The sequence below is a fragment of the Hippoglossus stenolepis genome, chromosome 23, assembly GCF_022539355.2.
Source record: "Hippoglossus stenolepis isolate QCI-W04-F060 chromosome 23, HSTE1.2, whole genome shotgun sequence".
Classification (NCBI taxonomy): Eukaryota; Metazoa; Chordata; class Actinopteri; order Pleuronectiformes; family Pleuronectidae; genus Hippoglossus; species Hippoglossus stenolepis.
Window position 1 is genome coordinate 15,312,486 of NC_061505.1, and position 21,568 is coordinate 15,334,053.

At 40.3% G+C, this 21,568-nt stretch overlaps 1 protein-coding gene across 1 annotated transcript in view; it reads right to left on the reverse strand.

Moving 5' to 3' along the window:
• Positions 1 to 21,568, reverse strand: part of adam19a (ADAM metallopeptidase domain 19a) — a 199,833-nt gene that overhangs the window by 73,200 nt on the left and 105,065 nt on the right. The window contains exon 4 of the mRNA XM_035148187.2: positions 5,631 to 5,712. Coding sequence (XP_035004078.2) covers positions 5,631 to 5,712 — 82 coding nt within the window. The remainder of the gene's footprint in view (positions 1 to 5,630; positions 5,713 to 21,568) is intronic.

The window sequence follows — 21,568 nt, forward strand, 5'->3', positions numbered from 1 at the left end:
CATGAGGACATTGTTATAATAGTCTTGTGAAAACCTTTTTTGCATAAATGCTCCAGGAGCTGATGTAGCTGTTAAGATTTAAATCTATCTTTTCTACATGTCTCCTATCAAGCACCTTGGGGAGTGGCAGGAACATCAGAGTATTGTAGTTACACATCCCCATGCCCTTAACCCCTTTATTAGAATGATTTAATGAGGCAGTAGGGAAAACCGTTGAATGAGTGGGTATTCTTATTTTACATTTGTGTCGGCCGCATGAGATGAAACCACAGCAATAGGTGAAGGTGCAGCCTTTGCTTCAGCACTGAGGGAAGTTAGGTCTCCGCCACCTTCTTATTCATCCTGACAGACACAAGCCTTTTACAAAAGCAGAGGAATTATATTCCTACAAGTATATTTAAAAATACTTTAGGGATTCCTTATTACATTAGTGTACATACGGCTTCTTGTGAGTGCTACTAACACGCAGTGGAGCAGAAAGTATTCAGATTTAAGTGAAACCTCATAATACAGAAAGAAAAAAGCCCTGTAAGTGTTTTATTATGGCATATTAAAATAGTATTTTTTATGGATTATTATTTATGGCGCATTGACGTGTACGTTGCATTTAACTGTGGTTAAAAAGTTGTTCTGGGTTTTACTAATGTAACCCTTAAATAAAAACCTGTGGTCAGTGACCTACGATTATACAAAGCATCTAATAATTCATTTTTATTATTTATTATTATTTAATAAAGCACTTGACAGCCCGGTATTCATAAAACCCGTTGGCTTCTCCAGTGTAAAGACACAAAATAAAAAAATGTCTCTCTTTTTTAAAGGTTCAGTGTGTAATATATAGGTGAAATGGATCTATTGGAAGATATTGAATATGAAATAATTCTAGTGATGTTTCTCTACAGAGGCCGCCACATTTTTTTTACAGTAGCCCACACTGGACAAACTAAACACCTTTTGAGTTTTTATGACAACTGCAGGCTACCACAGGTTCTCTTTCATGTTTGGAAGCTGAGGGTGAGGTGAGAGGTATTCAGCTGCAACATGCAACTTTCACCACTGGATGTCACTAAATTCTACACTGTGAACCTTTAAATTATTAATAGTGAAATAAGGTGACATAACAAAACAAGGTGACAGAGTGGCAGTGGGAATACACATGCAGATAAACATAAAAGACATACAATCAACGACACAGAGCAGCTACAGTTTAGGAATGGTGTGAGACGCAAGGAGCGTGTTTAAAAACGCCTGAGCCATTTGGACTGAATTAAAGCAGTATTTGCTGTTTTTCCTTGTGTGTGTGTGTGTGTGTGAGTGCTGTGTGTATTTGCATCTGCCTGCTTGTAAAGGAGAGAGAGAGAGAATGGTATGCATGGGGCCCTGAGGAGTGAGGTCAGACCAGGCCAGGAGAAATGTTTTTTCTCTAAAAAGCCACTTTCAGCCTGAGAGCAACTGTTTTCATGTGATGAAATCAAGTGATGGTGATAGTGTTAGGCATAGTGCTTTCCCATTTGGCCTTATGATAGGGTATGTGTTGAGAATGTATCGGTTATACTGCTTTAGGGTACAGAATGTTTGGTATCTCATCATGTTTTATAGTACTGCTGTCATGTGTCATGAACATTTTGCTGGTTTTTGTTTTTACTTGTTGATTTAGCATCAGAATTCTCTGTGCTGTCAGGAGAACAGATGTAATCCTTGAAAGCAGGCGGGATCATAGCCAAGTCGGGCCCTTTTACCGGCCATTCAGTTATTGTTACAGATTCAGATCATGGTTTCAGCAGCAAAATTTGAGAAACAAAAAAAAACAATTTTTAAGCTTTCTCAGCCAAGTGTCTAGATTCAAATTATAAATGCTTTCTGCAAATGTGCCACAATCTAATTTGTTGTGTGTGAAAAATGAACAAAACCCCCAAAAAGCCCAGGAGTACTACATTCACATTCAACAGTAACACATTCTAGGCAGACAAGAGGTCCGGTGGAGTCCCCAGATTCACTGGCGGAAACAACAGTGGACATAATGTCATCAGCTATCCAGCTTCACTGGCTGCTATCGGATGCTGGTATCATCAATACTATCAGAGATACCTTAGACAAAATGGAAACAAATTAGAAAACTCCTGTTTCTAACCCACCCATCCTGATTTTAAAGCAAGTGGTGCATCTTGAGCGACCTCAAAACAAAAGGTTGTTGCAGATTTGAAACTAAAGACGGCATCATTTCGACTTCGGCTTCAATTTGTTTGAAAAAGTTTAGAGTCACCTAACAAAGCAGACATGTGCATAACTGGCCAAAAAGTCTGCTGGTTGACGAAGAGGTGATTTGTTCCTGTGATGTAGCACTTAGCAGCTAAGTTGATCAAAGGGCCAGTCTGTGTGTTGAACCGCCTCTAATCATCAAAAGCTCCGGTAGATCTGAGGCGTCTGCAAACAGCCTGATAATCGGTGTCTTTATAGATTGAATCAAACTCGTGTCCTCAGAGACAAGCCGTGGACACAGTCTGTAGCATTTACCTTGTTTGACTGCAGGAGGACGGCTTTTCTTTGTACTGTGATAATTATCTTCAAAAATGACATATAACTGTAAGTGGATTTAGAAAATGAAGTTGTGTTTTACACCTTACACCATTATACAGGTTTTCAAATAAATTATCCGTTTAATTTAAATTAAAACAACAAAAATAAAACTATATGTCATCAGTCTCAAGACTGTCTTTGTCCCCACACAACCCCTGAGGTGAGTACAGTTGGTGCAGGTCATTTTAAAACACCACAGGAAACGTGCATGCAGGTTATTGTTTTTAACACTAGCTCAAATCAATACCCTTTGTGAGATTTGACTACCTCCGGAAATAATTGGGGTCTCAAGTCTGGCACCTTTTTTTTTGGGGTCCGGGGGCTGAAAAGTCTGGGAACCCCTGTGCTGGAGCTTACTCAGTGAAACCGTGTAGATGATATTAAGTGTAGCCATATGTGTGCAGGTCACCACTAACAGCGTGATGTGTGTATAATGCATGCAGGGATTAGTGTTTGACTGGTTTTTACCACAGGCAAACATTTCTGTTTTGAATGAGATTTGTGCGTGCGTGAACAAAATCTGTGCTCTCACGTTTTATGCCTGAATAAAATAGTAATTTGAGTGATATAGAATATTACTCTGTATGTACTGTGTGTGCATTCAGGCCTAGAGTGGATATATGTACTATTGATCAAATCTATCACCTCTTGTGTGATATGTTTCTGTTATTGTGCATGACTGCATATTGTTTACGAGTGCATGTTTTGGAGATTTAAATAAGCCGTGTGGTGCTAAGAGCACTTTTGTCTTTCATACAGCTTCTATTTCCATCTGCATCTTTTCACCCAAACTGACAAAGCCTTGCCCCCACCCCCCGACCTGTCCATTGATTGGCAATGAGTGGCTCATTCCCAGCGCTGTGGTTAGCAACACATAATCATATTTACTAAGATGAGTTATTATGCTGTTGTTATGCTGATGATCACACTCATGCTCATAGAATCTGCTGCCATAGTGCCCCCATGCTTGTTTCCTGTTGTTGATTTAACCAAAATTCATGTTCTTTTATGGAGATTGGCTCAGCAGATTCCACAGCACTGCTTGGACTGAAATAAAATTGAAGGGAAAATCCCAATTTTGCAGGGTTGGATTTCCATCTGCAGTCTAGACTTATTAGTTTGTGATGTATCCTACCACAGGAATGCTTTTGTGATGAGTCAATGTGAACATTTTCTTTGGATGAATAAAGCGATGGGTGTGAAACCGGCTTGAACAAAGTGAAACCTTTTTTCCCCCTCTTTTAAAACATGCATCACTTTTACAGACATCTATTTTCAATTCCACTTATTCTTTGACATCAACTGACATCAGGCGAGTGAGCAGCCTGGTATGATAACAAATCTAAAATATTTGAAATGTGAATCCTACTGTGTCAGCCAAGACCTTTATGAAATGAAATTAGTCCCACATGAAATCCAAAACCACATGCATACTGTACATATACATTTAATATCTTTAGCCTGCTGAATTTAGTACCATACTGAAAAGTATGAAAACTCGTGGTTGCCTGAGGACACAGCAGTATTTCAAAAATGTTAAACACTGCTATGCTTTGAAAATGAATTAGGGTTTAAAATATACAAAAAGAACTGACATTACTCTATCATTTTAGCTATAATATTTGAATATTCAATCTTAGGGATATTTACAAATAAACAGGTTAGATAGACGATAAGATACAGAGCCTTGAAATACTGTACAACCTTCAAATCGATGCTAACCACATTAACCAAATTATTAAATATTAATGGTAATAAACTGCCTGAACAATGAAAGACTTCATAGAGACCAGAGAGGACACGAGAGCCTCAGCAGCTCCTGAACATCAGCTGACACACAGTGGTGAGGAGGTAGAGGACGAGCCTCACTACCAAAAACACAAGGTGCAGTGTCCGTCCACGGCCTGATGAAGGTTGGAGATTATATTAAATTGTGACTATACGTTCCTGAAGACAAATACTAATCAAAAAGATGATTTAAGTTTCAAGAAGCTTTTGTAAAGAGAAAAAAAGGTGAAAACTGTGATATGACCAAGGCTGTCCTCTAATTTGATAGATTAAAAAACGAGTTAGTATTTGCAAAGCAAAAAAAAAACCCTCCAGGAAAGATCAGCCGAAAAGAATCATCCGTGAATAACAGCACAACATTTCTCCACAGATTTGTATCATCCATGTCAAGGTAGAAATCAAGAAATAAAGCCATTTCCACACAGCAACAAGAAAATCCAGAGCATGTGCGAGACAGGACATGATGTGTGAAATCCACTGTGGGGATCCAATGTTTTTCTTTTCAGCACATCGACACAGACATCGGCCCTTTTTGCCAAAAGCTCTCGAATCTTGTCCTCTGACTTCTCCACTTTTTCATCCTGAGAGATTTGTATTCTTTTTGGGGTTTTTTTTTTCAGTGTTGTGTCTGTTGCATGCTAGAAACGTCATTGATATGCCTACTCGCACACGCTGAATCCTCCAGACAACATCCTGCTGTAATCCCATGTGGGCTCATTCTGAGTTTGTACCAGGGGGCTGCCAGGAGAAACTCTGACGTTATCACTCCCCTGGATAATTTTCTGAAATTATCCCGAGTTCAGTGCATGACTGAAAGCAGCTTAAGTGAACAAAAGAGTAGAAGCTCAATGATAAAGGATGCCGTGTCTTTTGTTGAAGTTGATTATTAAATATGGACTTTTCATTGAAGATTAATAAGTCAACTAGTTCTGTTTTACAATTTTCTTTTTCTTAATTAGATGAAATGGACAGGATTTATAGTGAAACATTTAGTGACACTGGGGGGTTCCTTTTGTTCTCCAATCATCCAGCACTTAATTGGGAACTCCTGCTTATTCATGCGTTCCACCAGCCAATCACATGTGAGCAGCGCTATGTATGGAATTCTGCAGATACAGGCCAGAAACCCAAGTCAATGTTCACAATGTGGCAGAGACCCAGTGATTTTGATCGTGGCAGGACCGTGCTGTTAAGCAGCAGCTGACAAAGACAAGGAGGAGAGATAAAAACCTCCGACACACGTCGACCTGTTGCTTTGTACTTACAGTGTAATTGCGATTGGTCACAGTCACCGGCTGCCCATCGTCTGTGTAGTAGGTCTCGGTGAAGTCTGGGCCTAAAAGCTCACTGGGAAAGAAAAAAGACAAGAGAGGAGAGAAAGGTGGTGGGTGAGATAAGATTTAACTTTAATGATCTCAGTGGAATTTAGGTCTTAGCAGAAGCCGGGACAGAACACAAGACAATTACAGTCTCAGGCCATGATCGCACAGAACACTTTTTTTTATCTATTTTCCAATTGTTTTTTTTATTGACAAATCATTTCAAACGCTGCTTTAACACTTCAGGAACTTGTGCTTATCCACTTGGAACATCTTTTCTTTTGTGTCCAGCAGGTTGAAAGCACCGTCATATGCACCAGAACAACATGATAAAGAAGTGGTTGCCATTTAGCAGCAAATGTTTCTGCTCAACTTTGTTTTGTCATCAGATCATATCATGGTGTACCTAGAGCGCATACCTCCGCCAAGGCCCAGTGCTCCCCTTATTTTCAATCAGGCTGCACCAAATTGCACACACTCACAGTAATCAGTTCCATAAATATGCCTGATGTTTTTCATCAAGATGCATGAATTGTTGACTGAGAAATCTGTGGAAATGTCATAAAAACCTCCCATCTCACAAAAAACTTCATGGATTTGCCTAATACTAAATATATAATAGGCGTATGGTTCGGAAAAGTCAATTTCTATTGAAGTCCATGAGAAAATGACTCTACTTCTAACTTGATTGAGTTTATAGTCTCTGGCTTCAAGTCTTTTTTAACACAGAATTTTGTAAATGATGGTCCCATTTAGAGTCTCATAGACCATAAAGCCCAGTATGCATTGAGTCATGGATACTGTATGATTGACAGCTACTACCGTCCAATGGGTGCAGGCGGCAGGTGTCGGTGGGGGCGTACAGTTACGGTTACTTCTGGTTTCAAAGATCCAAAATGGCACTGGACGAAATGTCAAACGAGGATTCATAAACCAATGGGTGACGTCACGGTGTGTTGACACTTGGATTCAATACATTGTTATTGTGATACTGTAAGCAACAATCTATATTCTGTTTTTAAATTGATTTTAGGAAATACCATCATAATATACAAAGCAAAATATACCAATGTATGCATAAATGCATTGCTACATTGGAATGGAAGAGTCAAAGGGCTGGAGATAGATGACAACACTGCTATCAAGCAGTCAGGGCACAAAATGAACCCTTCCCCCGCTCTACACATTTTAAAGTCTGTGTTATAAACTGGAGGGTGGGGATTTATGAGGTAGGGAGACCCTCATGAAAACATGCGCCTGTTTACATCATGGAAATGAAGAGGCCGTGCATTTTTAGAAGCTTGCCCGATATCAGGGACTAGAATCCACTACGGTGGTATTTGCAATATGAAACAGCTGGAATGCTCCCAAGATGTTGTTGAATTGCTCCCAAAAAAGGTAATTTAGATCACCGGCCTCCAATATCAAGTGTTATTCTTAGAGTCATTTTACAGTCTCCTGCTGGCAGACATGTGGACTGGGTCATCCGCGACAAGAGGAGAATCCAAACAGGATGTTGGCTGGATCTTTGAAATGGAAACATATCAAGCAAAGAAACACAAACACGAGTACGACTCCCTCCAGGTTTTACCACACACGCTCTCTGTGCATATTGAATTCAACTGATGGATTACATGACTGAGAAAAATCAACAACCACATGCAATCTCCGTAGAAAAAAATGTCAGCGACCTCCTCACTCCCATGCAGGCTCGGCGTAGTGACAGTAAATGCCTGTGATGTGTGATACCTCAATCTCACGCTACACTTGCCTGATGAATTCCTGCTTTGAAGAAAGTGCGACGTCAGACAAAGCTTGAAAAATATTCATAGCTTCTTTCTTTGCTTGGTGGCGTCCCTCATATCACTTTCAGACATTGCCAAGCTTGATTGCAAAAAGCATAATCTCCCCGAAATTAAATGTTGGATCAGCAGGACTGGAGACTTTCATGTTGATGGAGCTGGGCGTTGATAACAGAGAGAACAGAGGGAAAAATATCAAATGCATTCATTCCGATCGTATCAAATTTAATCCATCTGTGAGGTGCTCATCTCATGCAACTTTTTATCTTGTGCAGCTGAACTTGTCTTTATCCACACTTTTTGTTCCTGCTCTGCTGGAAGAGAGCTTGCAATGCTGAAGATAAATAAATGAGATTATTGTTTGACGTCTACTAAAGGTCAGCGTACAACAGAAATGGATTGGCTCCACTTTAGCCTGCAGGAGAAAAAAAAGTGACATTTGTCATGTCTGTGAATGAAGGAGTTGGCTGTCAAATGCCAAGACGTCTCTGGACAAACGCCTCACAGTGTTCCAGATGCAGGGATCAGTAGCATGAAGAGGCCTGGCCTCATTCAGCCTCTGTGTGTGGCTGAAATACTGACCGGGCAGCAGAAACACACAAGCAGCAGATCCCTGAGCACAAATGGAAAAAATGGAAGTCGGACTTGAAAAGATGAGCCGAATCTCCATTTGGTCCCGGGGGCCCTATTGTATTATTCATTGAAGGAATCGTAATGGAACATAATCCAGCTTTCTCACCCCTTTTACTCAAGACAATTTGCTCTGCTGTATAAAAAGACTGTCTTACGTGGCACTCCTCTAAAGTTAATTCGATTGAAGCTGGTCCGCAGAAAGAAGTGTGTGAAATTCAACTCCGTCTTATTAGGGGCAGTATTTACACAGCATTTCCATCGAAGGGAGAAATGAAGAGAAAGCTGATTGCTTTCCATGGCAAGCCAGTGTCTTTCAAGCTGTCAGGATGGTGGAGAAACAAAGATCACAGTCTTATATCTCCTGCTGCTGAATTCAAAACCTGGCAAAGAGTGAATTTAATACACTTCACCCCTCCATCAGCATAGTGGTGAGTAGATAATGAGTGAATTCTAATTTTTTGGTGAACTATCCCTTTAAGGGGCAACATGGGAAGTCCACGAAATGTCCATGGTGCTTTGTTATTCTAAGTCTTAGGAGTCTGTCAATTTGACAAGTCGAGACGTCTCACTGAGATTTGGGACGTTGCAGGAATTGACAGAGGTGGAAATGTGAGTGGGAGTGAGAGTGAGTGTGAGAGTTGGAATTTTTTGATTTTACTGAGAGAACCTATTATGGCTGATTCGTTTTCTTGTCGATTAAGCAATTGACTTCGATGGACGTCCCCTACTTGTCATCCAAACTGAACCAATAAGCAGAGGAGGGACAACGATTTGCTGCGTGATGGAGAGTGAGATGTCTTGTTTATCCAGACAGGATTTAGAAGGACCCAGCATAAGAATTTGAGCCTTTTGTTGAGGAAAATAAAACACTTTTGGAGGACATTTTGTAGCCACTGCTGCCGTGTTGCAGCTGCTGGACGGAGGCTATGTATTGGACCAATTCCAAACATTTGTGAGCATCATTCATTTACAAACACACACATTTACAATGTTAAATGGTTCCTACTGATTGGCTCATTAATGCTTAGGGACACTTGGATTTCCATCGTTTGTGTCGGAGAGAAAACTTTGATTGCCATTGATTCTGAATCAGCTCTGATGATGATCAAGATAAGATGAAATGCTGCTTAGGAAAAATGTGAACTGTACAATGTAATATGGGCATTTAAAAACTGGGCAGGGAACTGTGATGCATCTTTATGACAGATTCTTGATGATTCATGGTTAGTTAGGTAACTTCGGGTCTGTAATGACGGTGGTTCACTTTTTTACTGAGACACATTCCCCAGGGTCCAGAGCAGACCTGAACACCTATAATCACCACTTTGTAACCTCTGAGTGAGATGGTGGTTTTTAGGCTTAGTGAATCAATAATATATTATAATAAAAAAATTATATTACTTCATAATACAGGACTCTGGAACTTTAAGATGTTTAATATCTGTCTGACTGTTATTTCTTGTCTCGATGGACCCATTTTATACAATATGACCACATTCCATGATCTCAGCAATGACTTTGCAGAACTTTGAATACAATGTCATCATGATTGTTTTGAAATGACCAAAGGCACGAGGTAGAGTTGTAAGAAACCCGCCTTCCTTGAATATTTACTTCGTGACTCGGTGCTTTATTGCAGCAGCGGATAGACCAGACGACCACAGCAGGATTCTGAGTGATGTCTGATCAGACTCGCTCAAGGTGACTTTGTGTGCATTCAGATGTGCACAGTGTCGTGACACCAGCTAATGCCCTTTTTTTCTCTCACCGTGTTTAATAAAAACGTCTTTTATTCTTTTATCTATTATTTAACCATCAGATGGAGCCTCCCTCTTAAATGTGTTGTCATTGAGAGGTCCCGGCACTGTTAGACAAGTGGTTTGTTTGAACCACATTGAGGCTTCAATCAGAATAAAAGGAGGAGGACACCGCTGCGGTGCTGATAAAGGCTGTTTGTCAGTCTTAGGGAGACATGGTGTCTGAAGGCCCCCGATACTGAGAGATGTTCTGCTGCTTTCTGTCAGCTGCTATATAAATACACATGAGCAGAAGAATGGTAAATGTTCTGATGACTTGATGACCACTCAAAGCTCTTTACATTGCAGTTTTGCCACGGTGCATCTATGTGCAGCACTTTCTCTACTACACATCATTCATACACTGCCAGCACAGCCATCAGGAGCCATTTTGGGTTCATTATCTACGGCATGCAGTATAGGGGAGACGGGGTTTGAACCGCCAACCTTCTGGTCTAGCTACTGAGCCTAAGCAGCCCCTGGAACACAAGAGTGATGTTGCTGTTCTTTGGGCAAGCATCACATACAAGGTATTGAGACAGATTTAACGTGATACATTGCATCTGCTGTTAAACACCATCTATATACTTCATTTGTACAAATGTTCTTTGGTGGAAATTAGTTATGTTGAAAATGAAATTGACAAAACTGAAACACACACGATATTGAGTATTAACAGTGCTTATTTTGGAGCTGTAAAACAGATCATTGCTCAGGTCCACACAGTAGTGTCATATCACTTGAATGAACAGAGCACATGCAATTCTAGCTCGCAAGAGGAATTACTTTTAATGCTGGTGTAAAATTAAGTGACTGTGCCCCAGAAAATGTGATGACGTGATTTGACTCTAATGCTGACTTCTTCCTTATTTTCCCTGTTAGATTCAAACCCTCTGTAAGTGCGGGTATGAGCAGACGCTGCCACATGCTGCGTTCAGCACTATCGTCTACCATGAATGCTCACAAAAAAAAAAGAGCCAGTGGAACAACTCATCAGAAGCCCCGATACTGAATAATTACACAAACACACACAACCTTATTTCTTTCCCTCAGAGCATCAGCTGCAAAGCAACACAGTGTAGCTGGGGTCAAAGCGCTGCTACTTCCAAGAATAAAAGTAATGTGCTCTTTTCGAGGCAGAAGGAAAACAGACAGGCAGCCTGGCTTTGGTGTGTCAATATAATTTGCTCTAACGAGCAGGCCGAGAGCATAAGCAGCCGGACACAGCTATATGTGTGTGTATGGCTGGATGTGGAGGTCCTGTGTTTAAACCCATGATCTTTTATCTTTTCTATCTTTTTGGCTTCTGGTTGGAAGCTCTAGGAGGAATTACAAGGGGAGGGGGAGGGAGAAAACAAGAGGTAGACTTCTTATATGTAAAAAGGGATGCTACTGTCAGTGGTAAGGGAAAAAGCATGAGATGTGTCGTCTCAGATTACATGCTACAAAGATGCTGCTGCACAAATCCCTGACACGGAGATCAGATGTTGAAAATACTGCTTTCAAACAATAATAACAACTACATACCCCTGTATCTTGATAGTTGAGTTATGCTAATTATTAATTTAGTCCAGAAAGTGTCATAAAATACAACATAAACACCTACACACATTCTTTAGAACCAATTTTCCACGATAGCAGTCCCAAACCCAGTCAACAGTGACTAAATAGAGAGGAGCAGGTGACCTATACATTTTAGAAGCTGGAGCCATAACAGCTTTAAAAAAAGAAATAAAGTGAGACTCTATAAGAACTAAAAACACATCTTTCCTCATTCGAATGAAAAGTTAATTCAGGAACAATAAAACAAACCCTTTCTCAAGTCAACAAACTCTAGCCAACTATAGCCTTGGTTGGTCTGGTATGACCAGTAGCATCAGATGGCTAATATTGGCTAACTTAAGATAGATACTGGTCTGTAATCGTTATTACTACAGCATTGTCTCACAGGCGTTTGATGATGTTATTGTTTTAACATCCTCAACCATCACCATGTAGAAGAATAAATAATTTCCCATCTAGGAGTGGAACCAGTCATCTGCTTCTCAAATCATAAATATAGAATTCACCCATTTGACTATTTTGTTGCCCCAAGTTGTCGTCAGAGTTTTCACTGGTTAGGTGAGAGGTTTATATAAAGTGTGTGATGTGTGTCCACTTAGGTCTGCAATAGGCTTGAGGGCATACATTTTGTCCTAGAGTATAAAAAATTGGACTGCACCTGGGTACCACTTATCAATACTTGGTAATTGAAATTTTACAAAAACAATGTATTAACTGATAATGTGAAAACAATGTCAAAGGGTCATTCACCGTGATGAACCAGCAGAGAATTATCAGCTGCATCTGCAAGTCCCCTCGGCGTTAATGAGCTTTATAATGAGTTTCAGCTCATTTCTTATCAGTTTGTACCACAACTGACATTCATCGGCTGGATGCAGACAGGACTCCAGATGAATGATAATACTGCTCTGTAGCTCAAGGATCTGGACGTTAGGTACTGTTAGCTAATGGGTTCATCATATCCTCATTGAAGGTGATGATATGTTACTGCTGTGTTCACAACTTGCTTCTGCTGCCTTCAAGTGGCCAAATAATCGGTTACTGCAAGAATAAGACGGCGGTATCCTACTATGAAGTAGCATCAGGCAAGAACGTCCCTGACATTGAGATTCTGAATGAGGAACGCTTCAATGTTAAAAATGGCCAGAACACACTGTTCCCCACAAATGCAACAAATCCCATCAGTAGCACGAGCATTTCATGAAAGAAAAGTTGAAAAACATTTTTGGAAATGTAACGTCTTTGGGTGGTATGCCCAAAGACGTCACAACTGCCAGACCACTATAAATCCACCAGTGGTTTCCACAGCCATATGGAGTTGGTTGCTGACTGTCGCCGGAGATAACTCAATGCAATTGACTCTGAGAAGGATTTGAGAGGTTCAGGGTTTTTTTTAGGAACTTTCTTAGATGAAAGATTTTATCCATCTTGGCCAGGCACAAAAGGTGGTTTGGAATCCCTGTGAATGAACCTGAACTTGTTAAAGTAATCAGTTGTGAAAATGGTGCCCATTGGGTCTGTGCTTCCCGCCCGGGTTTGGGTCAAGTGTTTCTTGGTTCTGCAGGGGTCTGGGTCCCAGCTTTCAAATGATAGAAAGGTCCGGGTCAGGTTCAGGTTCAGGTAGAATATTTCCGGGTCTTTTGGGGTTTGTGACAAATGTTTGGACCCATGGAGAGCTCGACCCTGTATGTTGTGGTCACCACACACATGATGCAAGTGACCTAAGTTTCACTACGGACATATGGACCTCTGACATTAGTCCAGGGGGTATAATTAGTTCAAAAACTCAGTGGCTGGATGGAGACTTGAGAGAGGCAATATTGCACGCAAAGAAGTTCTCTGGTTCACATACAGAGACACTGATCAGGTCATATACATTTTTGTTTTATATACAAAATGAGAGATAATCGGTGAACAGTATTGGTACCGGCCATGAGAAGCAGGTAACTACCAATTATCGGTAGAAACAATCAATATTGTGCATCCCTAAATAACTTGTGTTTCTACATTTCATTACAAGTATTGATAAGATCCCCTGAACACCTGTCCCTCTTTCGCAATGAAGCTATTATTATCAACACTTGGTAATTATGGCCAAAAGTGCAAAATATGTTTTTCTTCAGCATTTCTTGAGGATCAGTTGCTTCATTATTTGTCATTGCCTGTGACTGTTTGCTCGGCATGCTCGCTGATGAAACCGGATGGGTGGAAAACCACAGATCCAGCGGAGGAGAGACCCAGATGTCAACAGTCAACAACACACAGACCTCACCTTTGTCTGTCTGCAAATCTGATCAACAGGCCTCTGCCATCAGCAGACTTCATGAGCAAACACAGCTAAATGCAGGCAGTGTTGCAGCAGTCAAAATAAGCCCATCGCATGAAAATGACTCCAATATTCTGAATAGACAATTCTAAAATGAGTAGCATATTCAGCTGTCTGAATAGGTTTTACTTAACAGGCAGGCCTACGGGCTGCTGGGACTCATAGTAAAACAGGGAATACCAGAGCCAGTGAATGGCTTCATTGAAGCAGAGCTCATCATTATTGTCCTGAACTAGCTGGATGGAACTATCACCAGCTGAATATTAAATACAGTAAATGCTTGGGGTGTATCTGCTCTCAGATGGAGCTTTCTGGAGGGTTTCTAACAACAGCGTCACGCTCTAGAGCTATAAAAGTTGCTGCTGTAGCCTGGCTGCAGCCTGAAAGCTTTCTTTGTCCAGGGGAGAATATGTGCTGACTTTTGCCTCCCGCAGCCAGAAACCAGAGGGACAGACCTTCTTGCTTCCTTATCTGTGTGGTTGCACACTGCAGCCCTCTATAGCTCCATAGAGAATGGATTTTAAAGGATCGAGATGGAGGACGTGTCTTTGATAGTATCCATGGTGATATCTCCCCGGGATCAGGGTATATTTTTTCCGGTTCACTGACAAATGTACGTGAAGATTGGTTAAACATTCACAGCTGACAACAGAGATCTCAGTCTCCACGGGGCATCGAGTATCACTGCAGGTGAAAACCTTGTGTTTCTACGGTGGCTGGTTTTCAGGAACTGAGTGTAGCTGTATATTCAGCTTCATGATGAAGGGTTTCTAGCTTTATTCATATTATTTAGGTTTTTGAGTCTTTAAGCAAAACCACGCAAATCTGCAACTGAAGAGACAACACGACGAAGTATCATCACCTGTTCCCTCACCATGAGTGGCAGGTGGTGGACTAAGGCTTGACATCCAAACGTAGAACATGCAAACTTCACACAGAAAGGAATATTGCTACATTTATAGTTCAGAGTCTATATCTTGACAAAAAACCTTGTGCATGACTGTTCAAAAAGACGTTTGGTGTATGTAAGTATTTATCAGGAGGGGTAGTGCTATGTAAGGTAAGTGCTTTCAACACCAATCAGAGATATAGAGTAATTTTAACATCTCTATGCAAGACTAGCCATAGACTAGTGAATCAAGCAGTTCTCTTATAATTCACAAGAACCTCTATCTCTCTAGGCAATACAATAAAAAAAATGTTGGTGCAGTTGTTATTTTTAGCTTTTAAATGGAACTGAACCCTCCCAACAGAACATTGTGGTTCAAACCTTACCTTGCCCTAAAGTAAAATATAATCAAGTACTCAAAACAACTAGACCAACAACTACAGCCTTACAAAAGACCCAAGCTGATTCAACAAAACAACAACAAAAACAATTCACACACATTCAATCACTGCACAAAAGAAATAACCGAACCTTGAAAAACATATGTGCTGCCTAAGAAGACAGAAGGCACCCAGTGGTGTGCTGTGGGGAAGGTTCAACCTTATTATGTAACTGTCTGCCAAGTGACAACAAGGCTCCTGTACTACAAAGCAGGATTTTGGGTTATCGAGGTAAATCACCATGGTAACCCATGCCGAGAGGGATCCTGTAGATGTATGACAAAAGAGTTTACAGTAACGTGAAAAATAATAAATGTCAGCAAATATTGAGTGTGATGGTTTTAAAACAGCTTCAAACAAACAAAGAGAGAGTTTATCACCGTATATAAATACATCACAAATACTGTAGGTTCATTTTAAATCACCGGAGATGCTTTGATTTCTGACATAAAATCTAACAGTGTTGATGTTCTATTACTGCAGCTCAGAACAACATGAGGAGGAATACAGATTGAAGCCTCTGATGTCCTTTAATTAAAAAATAAATAAATGATTCCACACACTGTTCAGTATTTCCATGAGTATAATGAACATGTCAGTGGGACTGAGCTGGTCATCTAGTCCTGTCCTCTCTGCTTTGGCAGAAGAAACACTGACATAACTTTAACTTTCTATCAGCAACATATGTTCATAATCCTTTTCTCTCTCTCCTCTCTGTTAAAGATTCCAAAAGTACGAGGTAACTCTTTAAAGACACCCCGTGAGACTAAATGAAGCCAGATTAAAAAACACTTCTGAGTGTGTTGAACACACTTCATAGTACAAGCCCCAAGTGACCCAGTCTCACTCGTTTAGATGTCCTCCATGCTTTCTACTCTACTTGATAAAGTTAAAGTACTGAGTCATTGCGATAGTTGTACATACAACCTCTACGAGGAACCAGGACTTCAGTGAAACAACAAAAAAAAGGTACGAAAACATGTCGCTAGGAAACGGAAATACATGTAACACTGATAAAGTGAGAGAAAAAAAAATGAGCTGGCTGTGTAAGTCATGCTGATCACAATCAAGACCACACATGAAACGAGAAGTAGAATTTCCACCTCGTTGTTGCATTTCTCTGAAAGTCAGTTCACCCCGAGGCCGAGGTGATGCTGATAGAAAACAGTCAACGATGCTTGAAATGTGGATGTAGCCGCAAATAAGAAGCAAATTCTAAAATGTAGTGTGATTACTTTAAGCACTGAGTATTTCATCGGATGTTTCTGTAGACACCTTTACAAAAGCACATATTTTTCACACTGTGTTTGTATACACTCACCACTGATATAAAGCAATTTGATTTCATTTACAGTTATATATCATTGGAGCTGAAGTCATACTTTACCCTTCTTAGTGTAAATATTAGAAGCAAGGGGAAACAGCTAAAACTACACCTGACATCACCTCCAGAAAAAGTGGTGTTTATTTTGTACACACATAAAGAAATGACCATTTGTGCAGGAACTATTTGTTGGTGAACACCAGCTTAAATTTCCTTGCATTAACTGCAGCGGTTTCCTAGATTCTTGACATGAAAGTGAGGCTTCCAGCTTTGGTACCATGGGGCTTGTCTTCACACTTAAAACAAAGCCTGTTCTTGACTAGTATCTGGCAACCTGTACATGTTGCACATTTGTACTGGGTAGATGGATAAACCATTGGTAATCAAGACATTGGATTTTTATTTGAGACTGCACCACATGTCACACACTGATATACATCAGTCCCCTAAATGTGCCTTATATTTTTTCATTAAGATCCAGACATTATTGCCTGGGGAATTGGTGAAAAACTCGCAATGTTGACAAAAGCCCTTTTGTCCATATCGTTCCCAAAGTTTGATGGGTTCTTATTTTGGCCTTTTTTTTAGTCTTGTGCAAATCAGAGGTTTTTGTGTAATCCTGCTGATAAACAAACAAACATACTGGGACGTAATTATACACTCACAAAAAGTTGTTTTTACATTTCAATTTGAGTGAAACAAAAAAGTGGTTTTCCCCTACTTTATGCTAAACTAGTCCAACCACAACCTTACCTGAGAACGCACAGACATGAGAATGACATTGATCTTCTCATCTCGCTTATAGCAAGAAAGCAAATATGCAATGTTTTCCACAAAAATGTTTTACAACTATTTCAATGCTGTTAGCAGCCTCCTGCTTCAATACTTTATTCATGCAAAGTTCAACACCACCAGAACATTTTGCTCTGTGTCTGGTACAGCACTGTCAAAAGGCACTGGTGCACATACTCTCAAAAGGCCAGCTTACGGTAGAAGTGTACCACTTTGGCAAGTGTCCCCGTATCTACTTGCCAACTGCAGATAGAGTCAAATAATGTTAGCTTGCAGTTAAAGGTCTATAGAAGTTTCGGATGACTAGGATTTCTCCCCAACCTTCCAGTTACCACCATTGTAAACACCTACTGACTGTCGAAAGATTCCATCAACCAAATCATAACTGCCATAAGCTGCTCTTCGAAATAAAGTAGGTGGATAAAGTCATTTTCATTATATTCATCTCGAAGAACACATTTCAAAGCGGACAGAATCATCAGAGAAGCCTTAAACAGGAACTGATGTTGCAGTCAACCATGAAATCATGTTGCCGAGGCACAAAGGAAGTGAGAACTGAACTCTAATGGGTGTTGTTCCTTCTTCTTGTCACACTGTGATTTCGCTTGCCGCTGAGGAGCTGATGTTTTTTTGAATCTGCCCTGATGCTGCAGGAAGTGTCAACGCACACTCCTGCATGTGTTAGAACAACATCTTTAATATTTGTGCTTTAGAGCGGTTTGTTGCCCGGGAGTGATGCCTGACTTCTCTGAAAACACAGCAGGTGTGCAAGTTCGGTAAAAAGGTGTGACAGGATGAGGTTTACCACAAACGCTGACACGGTCTCAGGTTGGAATAGGCTGAGCAGGATCATCTGTTTTGCAAAGCAAAAACCGGAAAATCACCTCACACAGCTTTGTGTATATCTCACTAAGCAACCAGTCTATACAAGGCTGAGGGTGAGAGCATACATATTCAAAAGATACACGATTGTCTTTCCTAGCCTTGCAGCAACAGACTTAATAATGAACATTTTATGTGAGGTTTAATTAATTATAAAAACCTATGTAAACCACAGTCTCACATGTGTTATTAATTACTGGCTTTATTTTTGCACACACGGCAAGATGTGGAGAGCAGTGCAGGTTTCAGAACAGTCCATTAAAACAGCACACACCTCTTCTACCAACAAACAATATGCTGGATTCCAAGGAAACTACACTTGAGTCTGATAGATGACAAAAATGCAAATTCTTTGAGAATAATATTATTTCTCCTAGATGGATGTGATGAGGCAAACTGTGCATTCACACCCATACAAAATAGTTCAAGCTTTTCATAGATGTTTGATGGGTGGAACACGTTTCCCTACACCATGTATGGGATAGATATAAGGTGGAAGATCACAGAATCAGTTTGTTTTTATTAACTGAAACTAGTGGAACTTGTGTGTTAATGCAAACCATTGTGCAAATATAATACAATATGTGTGTCTTGTTTTGGTTTTAATTTTGAATGATGCAGTTTGTGGTGCTGGAGACCTGTGCTGCATTATACAGAAAGGTGTTTCTATTCTGTACCCTGCCCTCATTAATATAAATCCGGTCGAGAATATAATAGATGTCAGTATAACAGAATACAAATCTCGATATAGCAAAATTCAACCGAGCAGCACAACAAATTACAGCCTCCAAAATTATCATACAGATGAGTCAACACCTCTTTAATACATTTATAGCACAAAGAACTTCAATGGAGGATTTGTTTTAGCAAGGTGTATCTGAACTGTAGATTGAGCGTATATCTTAGACCACCCAGTACTGGACTTTTGAGGCTGGTAGCAAAATCAGCAATATAGATGTGCATATATATAGATGAAGAGTCTTCAGGTTTGTCAGGGTCTACTTAGCTAATCTCTCCTCTTACTTTAGTTTGCTTACATGTTCTAATCAGGAGAAAGTAACATTTTGACCAGATGATAAAACTAGAGGAAAAAGTTCAACCATGAACCAAATTTCTTGGAGCTCCATCCAACAGTAACCAGTCACTTCTAACTAGAAATGCCAACATCACCAAAGTCTCATTAGGCTCCATCTCCTCCTCTGGGGGCCACGACTATGACAATCCATCCAACAGTGGTTGAGAGATTTCAGTCTGGACCAAAGTGGTGGATCAACCAACTGATCTGATTGGACCGTCTCAGGAACCACATTGGCAGGAAATAGCGTTAGATATCATTCAGATAAAGGAAACAGGACAGAACATGTGGGTGGGGGGGGACACGTATGGTAATAATGAAGCTTTTTCTTTGTGATTTACATGTCGTTATGGTTGTTCAATTACTTTGCTGTTTTCTGCACGGCCGCAGACTGTATCAGTTTAAGGACAGGGCCACTAATAGGCAGCCTGTGGTCCAGATCCAGGCCCGGATCTATAACCAATAAACCACAAAGAAGTTGTAAATATTGGGAAAGAGGCTTTACAGCCTTGGTTTAGCAGCAAAGATGCAAACATAGATACAATTTGCATGTGTTGTAACTGGTCTCACATGATGCCTCTCAGGTCAAGTCACGCATCATTGCAACATAGGTCAGTGGGACATAAACAGCCAGGGTGAGAGGAGAGGAGAGGCGATAGTTGGGGGAGTGGGTTATAAGAGCTATATGGACACAAAGAAATAAGGAGGTGTTTAAGCTGTTTGCTTATATGAGATGTGTTAAGAGTTAAGGTGTGAAATAGAGTTCTCAAATGAAGCTCTTTTTTCATCTGAACATATTTGAATACCAAGTGAATACTCCCAGTTTAATGTATTTGTGTAAATTTGTGAATTTCCCCATAGTGAACTGAACATTAATCAACAGCCACAAAAATGTTGCTCTCCTGAAAGCTGATCGTTAATCGTAGGCAAAGAAAAGAGATGGAGCTTTGTCAGGGCAAAGCAAAATTTATTTTTCAAAAGCCAAATTTGCAAATGAAAATGGGACAAAAATATACCACGTCGCCTTCAAGGTGACACATTTGGTTGACACTCTAAGTGTCGGTGAGTCACTGACCTTGTAATAACAGACCAAATTCTTCTTCAGCAACAAACACAAATCAAGCGGCTGAAACATGCCTGAGGAGGAGGGAGCAACAGAGTTTGAGGGGCCAGAGCTTCTAGAAGAATGTTTTCACACCTTTTCTAGCTTTTTTGCAGTGCATTGAAGTTGCACCGAGATGTTGTGGCCGCACAACAACAAAATGAGTACGAGACCAACTGCAACCGAAAGATGACAAAGTAATGGTTACCACAGGACGGGCCCCTTGAATATATAACATTGATGTCATCCATTCTCGATTTATAAATTGTTATGTGGTTAGGTCAGAAGACATGGTTCTTAAATTGGTCCATTGCACTGGGAAAGAGATCTGCATGCTCAGACACATGCTCAAAAGTCTCTCAAAAAATCTTCATGATTTCAAACACATCTAAAAAATTCTGGCAGACTGTATACTGAGGTCAAATCCGTACAACTCAAACTTTGCAGTTGCATTCTCTGCAGCCAAAAACCTTTTATACTGTTCAGTCTGAATCAATGACTGTAAGATGGATGACGCATCTCCAAGCAAAAATATCTCTGATACGGGTTCTGTCATATTGCACTGGTTAAGTCAGTTTGCCCAGTAGTGATCATGGAGTTGAGCCGTGGTATCGAGGTCCCAGTACAATCGGCAACCACTGGTGCTTTTAAAGTATCGAAAAACTAATTAAAACCATCATTTATTTGCAAAATTAACATTTGAACATTTAACAATGTGATAAAAACGACTTGATCGTAACCTAAAATGCAGCAGGGGGTGATTGAGACATTTTCATTTAACTGAACTAGAAACTACCCATCAACCGTTTATTGCTTCACAGATGATGGTCTAGGGCTCACGGGAAATGCTCTATGGTAAAGACCAAAAAAAAAGCCCAAATATTAAATTTAGAGAAGTTTTAGATTTGCTTTACACAACATGACTGTGAGTATCTGCTTCTTTTTTTTTTAAGGGGCAGGGGTGAGTCAGTTATGGTTGAGACATTTAACAGTGGGGGGGCAGAAATATTCTTATGCTGCACCCTCACTGCCAGAAATTAAATAAGAGGAAGAGCAAGTAAATCCCACTGAGTCCGTTTTAATTTGAAATAGATTAACGTATTCTCTGTTGTTTGGACAGTCGTGTTTTTCTTCTGCATGGAATGAGAATATTTTTGATGAGTCCATTCCAAACACCACGAGGCACATCTTTAATTCTATGGATAATTTCCCCTCTCTTTATTCAAGAGCGTGGTCTTTCAGTCTGAGGGCAGGACTTGT